The sequence below is a fragment of the Muscardinus avellanarius genome, assembly GCF_963383645.1.
Source record: "Muscardinus avellanarius genome assembly, chromosome: 10".
Taxonomy (NCBI): domain Eukaryota; kingdom Metazoa; phylum Chordata; class Mammalia; order Rodentia; family Gliridae; genus Muscardinus; species Muscardinus avellanarius.
This window is the reverse complement of record NC_137796.1, coordinates 18,089,204-18,107,339: the sequence shown is the minus strand read 5'-3', so window position 1 is coordinate 18,107,339 and position 18,136 is coordinate 18,089,204. Positions and strand designations below refer to the sequence as shown.

The window sequence follows — 18,136 nt, the reverse complement described above, 5'->3', positions numbered from 1 at the left end:
TCTGGTTTTAGCCTCTCAGGTACTGGGATTATAGGCATGTACCACCATGTCCAGCGTCTTATTTTTTATTTTGAAACAAGGTCTTGCTAGGTTGCTGAGAGTCTTGCTATCTTACTAAGGCAGTCCTCAAATGTGTGATCCTCCTGTCTCAGCCTCCCAGTACTGGGATTACAGGTTTGTGCCACCACACCCTGCTGAGAGATTGAATTAAGGTGCCTCAACCCAGATAGATTGATTGTTCCTAGATAGATCCATAGGCTTTTACCAAAGGGATCAGAATGATGACTTCTAGAATTCATCAAACTGATCCCTGTTACTGTGGGCATGGCCGCTGCTGTCTTCTTCCTTAGTTTGGAGATACGCTATTGGCAGTGGACGGTGGTTACCAGGTTACCACACAGTGTTGCATGTCATGGAGAGAGGCCTTCTCCCACAGATGTAAGACAACCTTCTTTGTACTTCTCCTCAGGGAGGAATGGGAGCTGCTCTGCTGTCAGACCCTGACAATATCGAGAAGGTAAGTCCTGTGTGGGTGAAAGTAGGGTCCTCAAACATGACCATGAACTAGAGGGGTCTGGCATGCCTCTTTTTCCTATTCCAGACTTACTGAAGTCCACCTGGCCTCTTGACCTGGTGCCTGAAATTTGTGTGTTAATGTGTGCATGTGTGTGTGGTACTAGGGATTGAACACAGGGGGGCATTCTACCTCTGAGCTACACCCCTGGCCCTATTTATTTTTTTATTTGGAAACAGGGTCTCATTAAATTACTGAGGCTGTTCTCAAACTTCTGTTCTGTCTTAGCCTTCCATATACTGGAATTACAAACATGTGACATCACACCCAGCACACGGAAAATTTTTTAAAAACTTCCCAATGATTTTGATTTGCAGCCAGGTTTGGGCACCCTTGAGCCAGCCTACCGTAGCCTTGAATTCTCTAAAAGCTGAGAGCTTAGGACATGTAAACTGAGCTAGAAAGCCTGTGGACTCAGCGGACGCTTCCTCTATGTGTCTCTCTCCCTTCTGGGATGATTCATGAGAGCAGAGGCTGCCGGGGGTGAGGCCAGTCTCAGTGTCTATGTGTGCTGCGTTCAGGGCCTCTCTCAGAGGTCTGTATTCGAGCAGAAGGGAGCCCCGAGTAATGGTAGAGTCCACACAGCTCTTTGAGACGCTCACAAGCCAGGTTAGAGGAGGCAAGCTGAACCACCCTCCCCCTGGTGGTTTTGCAGCTAGTTTTTTATTTTATTTAATTAATTTATTTATTTCTTTTTCTTTTTCTTTTTTTGGTGGTACTGGGGGTGGAACCCAGAGGCTTTCTTCCTCCGGGCTATACTCCCAGACCTATTTTTTCTTTTTTTTTTTTTTTGGTGGTACTGGGGTTTCTGGAAGCCCTTCTACCTCCGGGCTACACTCCCAGACCTATTTTATATTTTTGAAACAGGGTCTCTTAAGCCAGCGCGGCTGGCTTCAAACCAGCGCGATCCTCCTGTCTCCGCCTCCCAAGCGCGGGGATTACAAGCGTGCGCCACCACGCCCGGCTCTCCCAGACCTATTTTTTATATTTAATTTGGAAACAGGGTCTCACTAAGTTGCTGAGGCTGGCTTCGAACCTACGCGATCCTCCTGTCTCCGCCTCCCAAGCGCGGGGATTACAAGCGTGCGCCACCACGCCCAGCTCTGCAGCTAGGTTTAATGAGTCCCTCTTAGCTTGCCGCTGCTCTTAGCTCCTTCATTCCCCTTTTGTCCTCCATCCCAACTTCCCTGTCTGGGCTTTGAGCCCCCTGCTGCTTCCCACTGAGTGTAGTGACTGGACACTCACCAGTAAGAACTGCCATGGTTTGTGCTGACTTGTTCAAGCCTGTATGTCCCTCTAGTCCAGCTGGACAAGCACCATGTGTGTTTGGCTGTGAGCCTTCACATTTTCCCTGGTGCAGCCACATATAGTATCCCTTTAATCTGCCTACAGTGTATCCTTACCATTCTTAGGGTGTGGGTTTTTTTTCAGTTGGGTATTAGGGATTGGACTGAGCTACACCCCCAGCCCTTTTGCGTTTTACTTTGAGATAGGGGCTTGCTAAATTGCCCAGGCTGATCTCGAACTTGCCATATTCCTGCCTCAGCATTTTGAGTACCTGGGATTACAAGCATGTACCACCATGCCCAGTGATAGTTTTCTTCCCTCCCTCCCTCCCTTCCTTTCTTTTTTTCTTTCTTTCTTTCACAAAGGTACACTATCTCTGAACCACACCCCCAGGTCTTCAAAAATATTTTTAATTTAATTTAATTTTTTTTTGTGGGTCTGGGGATGGAACCCAGGGGCATTTGACCTCTGAGCTACAACCCCTGCCCTATTTTTTTTCTTTTTTTTTTCTTTTATTGGTGCACTGTATTCATACATCATAATGGGATAAAAATAATACTTTTGTAGACATACATGCACACATCGCCCAGTTAGCCCCTACCCGATCCCCACCCCGTTCCCTCCCCATCCCTCCTTCCCATGCTTGGCTTAGTGGTTGACATCTCCTATTTTTTATTCTTTATTTTGAAACAGGGTCTCACTAAGTTGCAGAGGGCCTCACTAAGCTGAGGCTGTCCGCGAACTGTGATCTTCCAGTCTCAGCCTACTGAATGCTGGGATTACAAGCATGTGCCACCACGCCGGCTTAATTTTATTTATTTTTGTGGTTCTAGGGATCGAATCCATGGGCATTCTACCTACCAAGCTACATCTTCAGCCCTATTTTATTATTTATGTGGAAACAGGGTCTCACTAAATTGCTGAGGGTATTGCTAAATTGCTGAGGCTGGCTTTGAACCCATTGATCCTCCTGTCTCAGCTTTCCAAGTACTGGGGCTATAGGTGGATGTCACCCATGCCTGGCCTTTTTTTTTTTTGTGTGTGTGTGTGTGTGTGTGTGTGTGTGTGTGTGTGTGTTACAGGGATTGAACCCAGGGATATTCTACTTCTGAGCTACATCCTTTGCCCTATTTTTTATTCTTTATTTTGAAACAGGGTCTCGCTAAGTTGCAGAAGGCCTCGCTAAGTAGCGAACCGCGATCCTCTGGTCTCAGCCTCCCAAATGCCAGGATTACAAGTGTGTACCACCACTGTTCATATTAGTGGAAAGCACAGGTCTGTAGGAAAGCTACTTCATGCAAGCAGTGTGGTGTTATGTTCGAGAATACTTAGGTGCTTCTCTGTGCTCCTCTTTGCAGATCCTCAGCACTCTTGTTAAAGGGACATGCAGACCTGTGACCTGCAAGATCCGCATTCTGCCATCGGTAAGAGTGTAAGAGTGTAACGTTACATATGAAGTCCCTTCCCTCTGGTGGTGTTGGACTGGGGGGTGTGAATGATTCATGAGGTGCTAAAATAGGTTTGGTGGAAGGTGTGGAGCTGAGCTCACTTTAGGAGCTCCCCTGGGGCCTTGGTAAACACCCTGTATAATCCTCTTCCTCAGCTAGAAGACACTCTGAGCCTTGTGAAGCGGATAGAAAGAACTGGGATTGCTGCCATTGCAGTTCATGGGAGGTGAGCTGTTGCTTTTCCGGTGATTGATTGGCAGGGAGATTCCTCAGCCACCTTCATAATCCCTTGCCAGATTCCAGGTGACAACTTCTCTTCTACATATTTTGCTTGCCTCTGCCTAGCTTTGTCACATCCTGTGAGTCCTGAGGGCACTTAAACCCTAAATGGGCTTGCATTTGTGTTCAAATTTATTGAGCACCAGAGCCTTGCTCTGAGCTTTAGAGAGACAAAGAGGAGAAATACCCTACCCACAGGATGTGTAAGTGGTAGAGATGGAATGATTTGTTCAAAATTGTATTATGCAGCCAGGAAGTGGTGGAATTAAAACTCTTGCTGTGCTTGGTAGCGCACGCTTGTAATCCCCGCGCTTAGGAGGCAGAGACAGGAGGATTGCGCAGGTTCTAAGCCAGCCACGCTGGCTTAAGAGACCCTGTTTCCAAATAAAAAGTATAAAATAGGTATGGGAGTGTAGCCTGGAGGTAGAAGGGCTTCCAAGGACCCCAGTACCACCAAAAACAAAAACTCTGAATATTGCTCTCTTTCCACTTTATTGAACAATGGCTTCTCCCTTGAATGACACCAGGCAGGTGGCTATTCTTTTTTTTTTTTTTTTTTTTTTTTTTTTGGTACTGGGGTTCCTGGAAGCCCTTGTACCTCCGGGCTACACTCCCGGACCAATTTTTTTTTTTTTTTTAAACAGGGTCTCTTAAGCCAGCACAGCTGGCTTTGAACCTGCGCGATCCTCCTGTCTCCGCCTCCCAAGTGCGGGGATTACAAGCGTGCGCCACCATGCCTGGGAGGTGGCTGTTCTTTTAAAGGCACTGCATCTTTCCCTACCTTTGTTGGACTGCCAGCTGTCCAGTGACTGCTTTAAACAGTCCTTATGTCTGTAGGTAATGTGCTCTCTGCAGAGAGCTGAAGTGTTTCTGAAGTTTCCTCTCCTTTTCTCAGTCAAACTTGCTCCTTATGCCCCAGATGTTCTTTTGTAAGGAATTCTGGACAGTGGACTTTGGTTGGTGACGTATTTTCTCTGAGTGGTGTTCCTTTGGGACTTGGGAGACATAAGAGTAGCCCAGGTTGCTGGGTATGTTTGTTACATGGCATTTTCAGAGGACACCCAGAGCTCCAACATATAAAACAAAGCAACCAGGTGTGGTGGCACAAGCCTGTAATCTCAGTACTTGGGAGGCTGAGACAAGGGGATCGCAGGTTCAAGGACAGCCTTGGCAGGTAGTGAGACTTTTAACTAATGAGACCGTTTTTCAAAATTAAAATAAGAAATAGGGCCAGAGGTGTAGTTCAGAGATAGAATGCCCTTGGAATCAATCCCCAGTGCCATAAGCAAACAAATAAAAGCAGAACTGCTTGGTTTGAAATCAGAAGGGGGAGGTGAGCACTGCACATATTCTCTGCTCCTGGAGGCAGCAGGCTTCAGACACCAGCTGCCTGGGTTTGAACTCTGGCTCTGCAGCTTGTTAGCTGTATATCCTTGGGGAAATCACCTCTCTCCATGCCACAGTCCTCATTTGGGAAGTAAGATCATTTCTGCTTTGTAGGGTTTTCGAGAACCTTTATAACATTCTGAATAAAAGCCTTGGCACACGATAAAGGAGACTGTCACTTTTGCTTTTTTAATGTCCTTTTAATGTCTCAGAGGAGACACTGTTAGAAAAGACCCGATCAAGCCGGGCATGGTGGCGCACTCTTGTAATCCCCGCGCTTGGGAGGCTGAGACAGGAGGATGACACAGGTTTGAAGCCAGCCCCAGCTACTGAGTGAGGTTCTCAGCAACTTAATGAGATCCTGTTTCTTTTTTTTCTTTTTTCCCCTTTTAATATTATTATTATTATTATTATTATTATTATTATTATTATTATTTTGGTGGTACTGGAGCCCAGGGGCTTTTCTACCTCCAGGCTAGACTCCCAGACCTATTTTATATTTTATTTGGAAACAGGGTCTCACTAAGTAGCTGAGGCTGGCTTCGAACCTGTGCCATCCTCCTGTTTCGCCTCCCAAGCATAGAGATTACAAGCGTGTGCCACCACACCTGGTGACCCTGTTTCTAATAAAATATAAAAATAGATTTGGAAGTGTAGCCCGGAGGTAAAAAGCCCCTGGATTCCATCCCCAGTACCACAAAAGAAAGGAAGGGAGGGAGGGAGGGAGGGAGGGAGGGAGGGAGGGAGGGAGGGAGGGAGGGAGAAGACCCGATCAACCATCTTTCTTGCTTGACTCTGAGCATCACTCAGGTCTTACCTTGCTCGGTGTCCTAAAGACTTACTTACTCATGCATAAGAACTTCTTGCAGTTGACCTTGGAAGAAGGGGCTCCAAGAAGTGTCCTGCCTCCCCTGTGGCTTGTCGTGACATCCATGGTCTGTGGCCCCCTGGCTGCCCTGGGCATGGAGCCACCTACCCTGTGTCAGGTGTTTTTCCCCAGGATCAGCTGTGTAGCTTGGCCCCAGCATAGCAGCTGTGTGGGAGTGGCCAGTCTGAGCAGTGGCAGCTGTTCCTGGTCTCTGGGGAAGGGCAGGCCTGGGACAGTAGGGACAGCATTCTTATGGCACTGTCTCTCATCTCTGACAGAGACAAGGGGAAGTCAGGGAAAAGCAGTGTGACCCTGGGAGCCAGCCACCCACATTGGCCCCCAGCAGCCATGCCTCGCCTATAGGTCTCTGAGAGTTGGACTTGCCTGCTCTGCATGGATGGAGGCTACTTTTGCCCGTATCAGAGTTCCACGCCTCAGCCTAGGGAGGCCATTGCCTGCCAACTATACCGAATGCCACATTGCTCCCTAAGCTTTCTGAGGGTTAGTTGCGGGAGGGGAGAGGTAGGGTTTGGCTACGGTAACCTCATGTGAGCCCCATCTCTTCTTCTTTTAAAGGAAGCGGGAGGAGCGACCTCAGCACCCTGTCAGCTGTGAAGTCATCAAGGCCATTGCTGAAACCCTCTCTATTCCTGTCATAGCCAAGTAAGCCTCCTCCCTTTTTCCTCCTTTACTTTTATTTTATGTCCTAACTCTTTAAGAAAGTACTTCAGCAGACATAAAATAAATGGTATGAGAGAGCAATAAAAAAATGACTAAAACTGTGTATGGTGGCACATGCTTGTAATCCCAGTACTTGGGAGGCTGAGACAGGAGGATCGCAGGTTTGTGCTTAGCCTCAGCTTCTTAGTGAGACTCAGTAACCTAGTGAGACTCTTTCAAAATAAAAAGCTGGGCATGGTGGCGCATGCTTGTAATCCCAGCATTTGGGAGGCTGAGGCAGGAGGATTGCAGTTCGAGGACAGCCTCAGCTACTACTTAGTGAGGCCCTTTGCAACTCTAACTCTTTTTCAAAGTAAAGAATAACAAATAGGGCTGGGGGTGTAGCTCGGAGATAGAATGTCCCTGGGTTCCATCTCTAGTACCGCAAAAAAAAAAAAGGGGTGGGGTGGGGTGCTCAAAAGTAGAACATCCCTGGGTTCAGTTCTTAGTAATACACACACACACACACACACACACACACACACACACACACACCCCTATAAGAGCCAGGCATAATGGCACAGGTCTATAATTCCAGTACTTGGGAGGCTGAGACAGGAGAATTGCAGATTCCAGGTTAGCTGCAGCATGTTTTTGTTTTTTGTTTTTTGTTTTTGTCCTGGGGTTCCTGGAAACCCTTCTACCTCTGGGTTATACTCCCAGACCTATTTTTATATTTTTTATTTGGAAACAGTGAGGCTGGTTTCGAACCAACGCGATCCTCCTGTCTCTGCCTCCCAAGTGCAGGGATTACAAGCGTGCGCCACCATGCCTGGCTAGCTGCAGCATTTTAGCAAGACCTTCATCAACTTAGCCAGACTTTGTTTCAAAATAAAAAATAAGAAGGGCTGCAGGGTAAATAAGAGAGAATGTTCCAGGTTCAATCCCTAGTAACACACACACACTTTAAGGAGTCAGGTGCAGTGGCACATGCTTGTAATCCTGGTACTTGGGAGACTGAGACAGGAGGATCATAAATTGGAGGCCACTGGGTGTGGTGGTGCACGCTTGTAATCCCAATATTTGGGAGGCTGAAATAGGAGGATCACATATTCATGGCTACTCCCCACAACTCAGTGAGACCCTGTTCCAAAAATAAAGAATAAAAAATAGGGCTGGGGGTGCAGCTCCGATGTAGAATGGCCCTGAATTCAATTCCCAGTACTGCAAAAATAAAATAAATAAATAATAATAATTGGTAACTTAGTGAAACCCTGTTTTAAAATTAAAGTAGGGCTGGGAGTGTAGCTCAGAGATAGCACATCCTTGGGTTTAATTCCCAGTATCACCACCAAAAAAAGTGCCAGGTATGATTTAAAAGACTTTACATATATTGTCTCAGTCCTCCTAACTGAATAACGAGGTATGTATCATAATTTCCACTTTGCTGAAGTTCTAATAGCTGAAGGGATTTGGTCAAAGCCACATTGTTAATGAGTGGTAAGTTTGGGAGTTGCCTTTTTCAGAAAATGTTGGTACATTCTATGATGGGGACATCCTAACCCTCTTGTTGCTTTTCAGTGGAGGATCTCACGACCACATCCAGCAACATTTAGACATAGAGGAATTTCGGCGAGCCACAGCTGCCTCTTCCGTCATGCTGGCCCGAGCAGCCATGTGGAACCCGTCTATCTTCCTCAAAGAGGGTCTGCGGCCCCTGACGGAGGTCATGCAGAAATACATCAGATATGTACGTCTCTGCACCTTTTAAAAGCCACTATTTCTTATTCTCTGCCACACTTCAGCAGAGAGCATATTGTGGGGGCCTCCAGCTGCTGACAGCCTTGCTCCTCTCCTTTCCCTTTTAGCTCTTGTAGTGCAGCATTGGGTCTCCCCAGCTGCCCTGTAAAGAGAGGATGCTGGGATGTGTGCTTCTACCATCACCTCCTTCTATAGCTTCCAGAGGTGTGGGAATCATAGCAAGAACCTCTGCACCCAAGATGCTGCTGACCCCAAATGCATGACATTGTTTTCTTTCTTCCTCACACTCCATACATACACACGCCCACTCACAAGACAGAGGGGTTCTGTCACTGATTCTAGGCATCCCTATAGATTTGCACAGGTGCACCTGCAACCAGCAGGAACCATTGTAGTTGTTGGGAATAGATTATCTCTATGGAGACTTCTCACCTGATTTGATTCAGGCATCAAAATCACTTCTAGAACTTTTCTATTGTTAATTCTCAGGATACTTTGCATGTTAGAGAATAGCCTCTGTGTGTGTGTGTGTGTGTGTGTGTGTGTGTGTGTGTGTGTGTGAGAGATATGGGGATTGAACTCAGGGATTTTACCTCTGGCTACACACCTGGCACTGTTTTATTTTATTTTATTTTTGTGATACTGAAAATTGAAGTTGGGGGCATTCAGCCTCTGAGCTACATCCCAACCCTTTTTTATTTTTATTTTGAAACAGGGTCTCACTAAGTTGCAGAGGGCTTCACTAAGTTGCTGAGGCTGGCCTCAAACCTGCAATCCTCTTATCTCAGTCTCTTAAGTACCGGGATTATAGACATATATCACCACACCTGACTGAGAATAGTTTTTTTTCTGAAAGTTTCTCACTGGAAGCTTGATGATAGTGTTAGAATTCTTTTTTTTTTTTTTTTTGCAATGGAATTTTTTTGGTACTGGGGATTGAACCCAATGACACTATCTGAGCTACACCACCAGCCCTTTTTATTTTTATATTTATTTTTTCTGGTACTGGGAATGGAACCCAGGGACTTTCTACCTCTGAGCTACATTCCCACTCGTTTGATTTTTTATTTTGAAACAAGGTCTCACTAAGTTGCAGAGAGCCTCACTATAAGTTGCTGAGACTGGCCACACACTTGAGATTCTCCTTTTCTTAGTATCTCAAGTACTAGGATTACAAGTGTGTGCCATTATGCCCAGCTTATTTTTTATTTTTATTTTATTTTATTTTTTGTGGTGCTAGGGGTTGAACACAGGGGCATTCTACCTCTGAGCTATACCCCCCAGCCCTATTTTATTTTTTTGGTTTGGAAACATGGTCTCACTAAGTTGCAGAGGCTGGCTTTGAACCCACAATCCTCCTTTCTCAGCTTCCCAACTACTGGGATTACCACCACACCCAGCATATTTTTAGTTTAGTTGCTAAGGATCGTGCTAAGTTGTTGAGGCTGGCCTCAAACCTGTGATTCCCAAGTACTGGGATTACAGACATGTGCCACTATGTCTGGCTCAAGTGAATTTTTTTTGATGAATTCGCTGGTCCTGTCCCTTTGGCAGAGCCCTGGGACTCTTTGGGACTCTAATCAGCCACACATTTCTACAGGCAGACAGTAGTTCTCAAATTCTTCAGTGTGCTGGACCTCCGTGGAGGGTGCCGTCCTTTCCCAGAGCAGACTTCCACCCTCCTTTTCAGTCCTGGGCTCACTCCTACATGGGACTACCTGTGCCCTCTCCATGCCAGGGCCTTGGCATCTGGGTTTTCCCAGGACTGAGGAAAGTGGGGATGGTAGGACACCTTGAGGTTTGTGTCCAGAGCTGGGCAGCCTGTCTGGGAGCCTTCCTTTCCCAGTGCTGCGGCCCTCATCCACTTGGTTCTGGCTATCCTGTGGGGCAGGTCAGTGACCATTGGCTCCCTAGCAGTCTAGGTCAGCTAGAGGCTAGGGGCTTTGCTTCATCCAGGTCAGCTGTCCAGCTCTTCAGGCCAGCTGGCAAGTGTGTGGCCGGGAAGACATGTTCAGCAGTCTGAGCCTGCTCACTGGGTGAAAGGTGATGTTATCATTCCTGCTCAGCCGTCCCTTGGCAGCCTTGAAGAGGGTATGTTGTCACGGAGAAAGGGAGTGGCCTCCAGCGTCAGCAGAGCTGCTTCTGGTCCAGCCAGGTGCCTTCTGGCCCAAACAAGCTGAATCATGGCTCTGCCGCTGGCTGGGGCTTACCCATTTATTTCCCACTTTTACCTGAATGTGCCATGGCACCTATGCCAGGCACTGATGACATAGGCCCAGATGGAGGTTCTAGAACAGTGGAGGGGGGGAGCTGAAGGACTATGCTGGCAGTCTTCACCCATTGCTGTTCTCCTGCCCCACCCCCGGCCAGGTGTGTATCCATGGTTTCTCTGAGCAATCATCTTGCCTCCTTGGGCCTTACTTCTCAGGGTGTGGAGTTGAATAATGGCTGTACCTCTCATTTGTGTAGAGACATGAAGTGACAGGTTACATGTGCCAGTGCACTTGGTAAATGGGGCTGTGCCCTACCCATTAGGGGAATTTGGAAAGAGGGTAGCAAGATGTTCTGAAGGAACGTGTTCCCCCAGGTTCTAAGAAATAGAAGAATCTCTTTCCTGTCCTGGGGCTGGACCTGCCATGACAGAATTTGGTCTATTCTCTTTCCCTGCCCTGGAGGATGCTTAATAGTAGGTTCTCTATGGAAGCTGTGGTGGCAGGAGCAGAGGGGGTATCTTTGTACTTCTGGATTTCACACAGCTTGTCCAGGAGAGTGTTTCTGATGGTGGGTCTTGGCTGTGACACCCAAGCTTTGTTCCACTAGTTTGAAGAGATGGCAGGATGGAGGTGCTTCTTCTGGGGACACATTGCCTTGATTGCAGGGACACCTCTGATGCCCCCTTGGATGATCTTTGACCACCAGTGTCAGCTGGCTCAGGTCTTATTACCTGTTGCCACAGATGGGCTCACACCAATTCTCTTCTCAGGCCATCCAGTATGACAACCACTACACCAACACCAAGTACTGCTTGTGCCAGATGTTGCGGGAACAGTTGGAGTCGCCCCAGGGAAAGTTGCTCCACGCTGCCCAGTCTTCCCAGGAAATTTGGTAAGAGGGACAATGGCCCATCTGTCTGTCTTGCCTATGTTGTTTGGGCTTGACTTTGAGCCCTAAGCTGACTCAGCTGGGGAACCAGGGAACCTGCTTCTGGGCATGGGCCAGTAGGATGGTGGTGTAGCTTTGCCTTACAGAAGGGGGTACTGCCGGGCAGAGTAGTACATGCTTTTTTTTGGTGGTGGTACTGGGGTTCCTGGAAACCCTTCTACCTCCGGGTTACACTCCCAGACCTATATTTATATTTTTATTTGGAAACAGAGTCTCTTAAGCCCGCACGGCTGGCTTCGAACCTGCGTGATCCTCCTGTCTCTGCCTCCCAAGCGTGGTGATTACAAGCGTGCGCCACCACGCCTGTTTGGTGCATACTTTTTAACCCCAGCATTTGGGAGGCTGTAACAGGAGGATCACATTTCGTGGCAGCCTCAGCTACTACTTAGCGAGGCCCTTTGCAACTCAGTGAGACCCTGTTTCAAAATAAAGAATAAAAAAAAAGTAGGGCTGGGGGTGTAGCTCAGAGGTAGAATACCCCTGGGTTCCATCCCCAGTACTGCAAAAAATTTTTTTAAAAAGTGGGGAGCCAATGCCGGGTGTGGTGGCGCATGTTTGTGATCCCCATGCTTGGGAGGCAGAGACAGGAGGATTGCGCAGGTTTGAAGCCAGCCTCGCTGGCTTAAGAGACCCTGTTTCCAAATTAAATATAGAAAATAGGTCTGGGAGTGTAAGCCGGAGGTAGAAGGGTTTCCAGGAACCCCAGTACCACCAAAACTAAGGGGTGGGGGGGGAAGCTGGGCATGGTGGCACATGCTTGTAATCCCAGCATTTGAGAGGCTGAGACTGGAGGATCACAGTTCACGGACAGCCTGAGCTACTTAGTGAGGCCCTCTGCAACTTAGTGAGACCCTATTTCAAAATAAAGAATAAAAAATAGGGCAGGGGGTGTAGCTCAGAGGTCAAATGCCCCTGGGTTCCATCCCTGAACCTGCAAAAAAAAAAAAAAGAAAAATGGTGGGGGTACTCTCAAAGCTGTTGAATGTTCTATCCCTGGACTGATCTCTGCAGCAAGGTTTTGGGAAGTAGAACACTAGAAGAGTGAAGGAATGCAAAGGCTTGGGAATTCCTGAGGAGGAAGGGGATTTTCCATTAACAAGCTTGTAACATGCCAAAGTGCTAGGACCCAATGGTCAGGAGAGGTAGGGCTGTCTAATGGCAAACCTGGCCTGAACCGGCACCCATGTGCATCATGCTGCTGAGAGCCCACCCAATATTCTAGATCAGGTGCACTTCCAGCTCAGGCGCTTGAGCCTGTTTCTGGCTCCCATCTGTTTCTGTACCTCCTTACCTGTGCTCCTGCTCAATCCTCTGCCTAGAATATCTCCCCCTGGCTGGCTGTATCCTCCCTCCTCCAAGAAGCCTTTCTGGAACCATTCACCCTTAGGGATCCTTCTGTTTGGGGGTCCTCTAGCCCTCAAGATGCCTCCCAGAAGGGAAAAGCCCTGCTAGTACCCTCCTCCCCCGTAGCTTAATTCTGTCCCTACTCTACTTAGCTTAAGTAGCCAGACCTTGGTACTGTCTGAGCTCCATAACAGAGTGGTTCCTCAATTCAGGTGAGGCCCATGACAAGTGCTTGTGGCCAGGCAGGAAGTGGGGAGCCACTCACTGGTCAGGCTTCCATCGCTTCTTCCCGTGGGCCCACTACACACATCCTGAGTTCTGGATTTGTGGAGGTCAGCTCAGGCATGCCTGGCTGATGACACCCACCTGTACGGTCATCCTTGGGAGAGATGCTGCAGGTGGTGGGAATGACCTGTAGAAACTTTTGTACCCTGCGAGCTCCTCTCCAGTGTCCACACTTGGGTTCGCATGTACAGTCTAGCTTCTAGTCCAGGTTGATCCTGGGATGGGGAGGAGGCACTTTCTGCTGGCCAGGTCTTACTGGCATTTTGGTATGTGTGGTGTGGAAATTTCTCAGTTGGCCTGGGCTTCGGCAGTACCCTGAATGCTTCTCTGCTAAGGTGCCTTCCATGTCCTGTTTCTCCATCCACAGTGAGGCCTTTGGCCTTGGTGCCTTCTATGAGGAGACTACACGGGAACTGGATGCCCGGAGGGCTGAGCTCTTGGCCAGGACTCCAGAGGAAGCCAGGGAGCCTGCTGAAGACAACTCTGGTATTATTAAGATGGCTGTCAAATTTGATCGGTAGGTTTCCAACTTGTCCTTATTGTGGGCTAGGGCCAGTTTCCTTAGGGTCTAATTGGGCCAGCATGTTGGCTGCTGTATATGATTCAAGTCAAATGTAAGGACTACAGGTCTCCTTGGTTTGGAAACTTGTTCTGAATTGTCAGCATCCTAAAGAAGGTACTTGAAGCCCGGCGTGGTGGCGCACACTTGTAATCCTAGTGCTTGGGAGGCTGAGACAAGAGGATTGCATAGGTTTGAAGCCAGCCTTTGCTACTTAGTGAGGCTCTCAGCAACTTAGTGAAACCTTTCCAAATAAAGTATAAAATAGGTCTGGGAGTATAGCCCGGAGGTAGAAAAGCCCCTGGGCTTCACTCCCAGTACCAAGGTACTTGAAAGTCGGGCGTGGTGACACACGCTGGTAACCCCAATATTTGGGAGGCTGAGACAGGAAAATTGTGGTTCACAGACAGCCTCAGCTACTACTTAGGCCCTTTGAAACTCAGTGTGACCCTGTTTCAAAATAAAGAATAAAAAAAGGGCTGGGGGTATAGCTCGGAGATCGAATATCCTTGGATCCTTGGGTTCCATCCCCAGTACCAGGGGAAAAAAAAAAGGTACTTGAGCTGGGCGTAGTGCCTCACACTTGTAATCCCAGTTCTTAGGAGGCTGAGATGGGTCGCAGGTTTGCAGCCAGCCTCAGCTACTTAGTAAGACCTTATTTTATTTTATTTTTTTTGGTGGTACTGGGATTCCTGAAAGCCCTTCTACCTCCAGGCTACACTCCCAGACCTATTTTATATTTTTATTTGGAAACAGGGTCTCTTTTTTTTTTTTTTTTTTTTTGGTGGTGGTACTAGGAATGGAATAATCCAGGGGCCTTCTACCTCTGGGCTACACTCCTAGACCTATTTTATATTTTATTTGGAAACAGGGTTTCTTAAGCCAGCATGGCTGGCTTCGAACCTGTGCGATCCTCCTGTCTCCGCCTTTCAAGCATGAGGATTACAGGCGTGCAGCACCACGCCCGGTGTAAGACCTTATTTTAAAATAAAAAATAAGCTGGGCGTGGTGGCGAACGCTTGTAATCCCCGCACTTGGGAGGCGGACACAGGAGGATCGCGCAGGTTCGAAGCCAGCCGCACTCACTGGCTTAGGAGACCCTGTTTCAAAAATATAAAAAATAGGTCTGGGAGTGTAGCCCAGAGGTAGAAGGGCTTCTAGGAACCCCACTACCACTAAATAAATAAATAAATAAATAAATAAATAAATAAATAAATAATAAGCCAGGAGTGGTGGCGCACACTTGTAATCCCAGCATTCCGGAGGCTGAGACAGGAGGATAGCGGTTCGCGGACAGCCTCAGCTACTTAGTGAGGCCCTCTGCAACTTAGTGAGACCCTGTTTCAAAATAAAGAATAAAAAATAGGGCAGGGGGAGTAGCTCAGAGGTAGAATGCCCCTGGGTTTAATCCCTAGTACCATGCATACAAGAAAAGAAGGTACTTTTAGGAAAGACAGTCCCTGAAAGCCCAGGCAGCACTGTTTGATGGTATACATGTTGTCCAAGGGTGACTGAACTCTCCTTTTTCCCTGACCCATCCCTTCCTGCGACTTGGGGCAGGGGGTCTTGTTTCTGGTTCCTAAATGACTGTGCTTTTCCCCTGGCCTTGAGGAGCTGGCTGCCTACATGGAATTCTCCAATAACTCTAGGAGCCTCAACCTTATGTGACTCTGCACCCCTACTTATGCCAACTGCCCCCCGCCAGCCCTGTGGTGTCCTCTCTAGACAGAAGTGGCTTCAAGCTGCCTCTTGCCTCAGATTGCAGCTCAGCTTTGAACGGTGCCCTCTGCCACCTGATAGGAGCTTTTCTTTAGTCACCAATCCCAGACCAGGAGCCATTCTTATCTGGCAAGAGCTTGGAGTAGAGGAGCTTCCAGTGGGAAGTTCGAACATGTCCTTTCCACTCTTGTCACCCTGTCAGAATCTGTTGTGTCTTAGGCAGCAACAGATTATCCTGACACATGGCAGACAGAATCAGAGTGGGCACTGAGCTAGATTCCTGAGGCCATTGTGTGGCCACCTATGTTCCCCACCTCTGCTCACTCCCTCTGATCTTGTTTTGAGAGGCAAACTGGACCTTCCTGGCTGTTGAGGACTTTTTTCAGGGTGGAGCTCAGAGTGCTGGGATTCCCCACCCCGAATTTCCCAGTCATGCTGAAGCCCCTCTTCCCTTTATTTTTTATTTTTTTGAAGGTCTGGTGATGGAACCCAGGGGCATTCGATCTCCGAGCTACAACTCCTGCCCTATTTTTATTCCTTATTTTGAAACAGGGTCTCACTAAGTTGCGGAGGGCCATACTAAGTAGTTGAAGCTTTCCGTGAACCGCAATCCTCCAGTCTCAGGCTCCCAAATGCTGGGATTACACCACACCCGGCTTTCCTCTTCCCTTTAGATAGAATTTAGACTCCAACTGCTGGGAGAACAGCAACGGGAGCCCAAGTGAGCAAGCACAGGAGCCTTAAGGCAGCAGCCTTGTTTCTCAGTTGCTGTGCTTCCTATTTGGGAGCTGAGTGGTTCCTATTTGGGAACTGAGGGAAGGAGTTGAGACGGTGGGTGGTCCCTGACTACTTCCCCTCCTTTCCCCAGGAGAGTGTACCCACCCCAGATCACCCCCAAGATGTGCTTGCTGGAGTGGTGTCGGAAGGAGAAGCTGGCACAGCCTGTGTATGAAACTGTGAGTTCCTGGCTATGGCCTGCCCTGCAGCAAGCCACAGCACTCCTCTGGCTGGTGCCTTCTCCCCAGCACACCCACATCTTATACCCTCAGTACCAAGCTGCTTGGTTTTATCTGGCCTTGTTCTCTATAGGTGTGCAGAAGTTGCTGGTGGCTGGGTCAGTTGCTGATTTTAACCTTGGCCTGTTGTCCAATCTGGCAGATGTCTTTGGATTGGGCCCCAGCCAATGGGGTGTAGAATTGGGGCTTGGGCATGGGACCCTGGGGTAGAAACCTTAAGATAGTCTTGCTTCACTTCCTTTGGTCCCCGTGGCCAGGCCTTGTTTAGGCTACTCTGCCTCTTCCAGACTCCTGGCCTCCAGGATTGTACCTTCTGGGCCTTGTGTCTCCTTCTGCCAGAGTGACTTTTCCAAAACAAATATAGCCTCTGTCTCCCTTGCTCCAGTTATCAGCTCCCCAGTGTCTGGAGGGTCAAGACCCAGCCCCTCAGTACAGAGCACGAGGTTCCCACATGCTTCACTGCCTCAGGTTTCAACCTTAGTCTTCCACACCAGCCACATCACCTGGTCCCTCTGCCAGAGATGTCTTCTCTGCCCCCCACCCTTGTCCTCTCTCACCCCTTTGCCATCTGGTAAATTCCTCCTTGATAGGAGGAGGCCTCATAGTTATGTGTCCCTAAGGGCTCTGATGCTCCTTTGCTTAGGTCCATGACAGAAGTCTGAACACACACTCAGTGTCATTGTCAATTTGTATGTCTGACTTTTTACCTGGAAGACACACTGGGCACTTTTGCATGGGGAGTGTGTGCTCAGGCAGCCTTCATTTGCCTTAGGTTGGAAGTACTTCCCTTTATCTGCCTTCCATGATGTGGTAGGTGGGCCTTCAGGGCAGCCAGCCCTGTTTCCTTTGCTTTCTCTGCACCAGGTTCAACGACCTCTAGATCGCCTGTTCTGCTCTGTTGTCACTGTTGCAGAGCAAAAGTACCAGTCCACCTTGTGGTGAGTTTCCTCATCAGAGAGCATGAGGCTTGGGGCAGAAGGTCCTGAATCCAGCATAGTCTGGGAGGGCTGGGTGGATGATGTGTATGGGCACTGGTGTTCCCTTATTTATGTCAGAATCTCTGCTAAGGTGTGTAGTCAGGCCTTCTGGCCTTTTTTCCTGCCCACCTGCCTTATTGCCCTCTGCCTTATCTACCTAGGGACAAGTCCAAGAAACTGGCAGAGCAGACTGCAGCCATCGTCTGTCTGCGAAGTCGGGGTCTCCCTGAGGGGCGGCTGGATGAGGAGAGCTCTTCTTTGCACAAGCGCAAGCGTGAGGCTCCTGACCAAGACCCTGGAGGCCCCGGGGGCCAGGAGCCAACACCTCCTGGGGAGCTATGCAAGAAGCCCTTGGTAGCCTTGAGAAGTGAAGAGAGCCCCTTGGAAGGCTGGTGACCACTGTCCCTACCCTGGTCACCCCTTCCCTGGGTCTGGCCCTAAGGCAGCCTAGTTACCAGAGCATGATCCAGATGCTGTTGGACAATTTGCTGGCCCCGCCTGGCAGGAATAGAGGTCCAGACGTAGGCCATCAGTCTGGAGCACAGGCCAAGGAGTGCCCAGGGGTGGATCCCATCTTCCCTGGAAGGTCTGAGGTCAGGGCCAAGTTCCCATTGATCTGAATGTTTTCTTTGAAAACAAGAAGTTTTCAGGTGGTTCCTATCCAACCTGCCACTGGACAGTGCAATAAAGATGCTCCCTGCCCTCGCCGTGCCTGGTTGCTTCAGCCTTGGGCGTCTCCACTTGTGGATTTGTGACGTGGCGTAGTTGTTTAACCCACTCTCTGTGCAGAGCTGGGGCTTCCCAAAGAAGG

The 18,136-nt window shown here is 48.7% G+C and overlaps 1 protein-coding gene across 2 annotated transcripts in view; it reads left to right on the top strand.

The window, feature by feature from the left end:
* The window catches only part of DUS2 (dihydrouridine synthase 2), a gene marked incomplete at both ends in the record, with an annotated part of 34,682 nt that extends 16,961 nt beyond the window's left edge, over positions 1-17,721 (top strand). For both annotated transcript variants that reach the window (XM_080704504.1, XM_080704503.1), the window contains 10 exons: positions 470-517; positions 3,220-3,285; positions 3,465-3,535; positions 6,419-6,505; positions 8,084-8,252; positions 11,247-11,368; positions 13,422-13,571; positions 16,201-16,288; positions 17,213-17,286; positions 17,487-17,721. In XM_080704504.1, coding sequence (XP_080560630.1) covers positions 470-517; positions 3,220-3,285; positions 3,465-3,535; positions 6,419-6,505; positions 8,084-8,252; positions 11,247-11,368; positions 13,422-13,571; positions 16,201-16,288; positions 17,213-17,286; positions 17,487-17,721 — 1,110 coding nt within the window. The remainder of the gene's footprint in view (positions 1-469; positions 518-3,219; positions 3,286-3,464; positions 3,536-6,418; positions 6,506-8,083; positions 8,253-11,246; positions 11,369-13,421; positions 13,572-16,200; positions 16,289-17,212; positions 17,287-17,486) is intronic.
* Between the last annotated feature and the right edge of the window lie 415 nt (positions 17,722-18,136).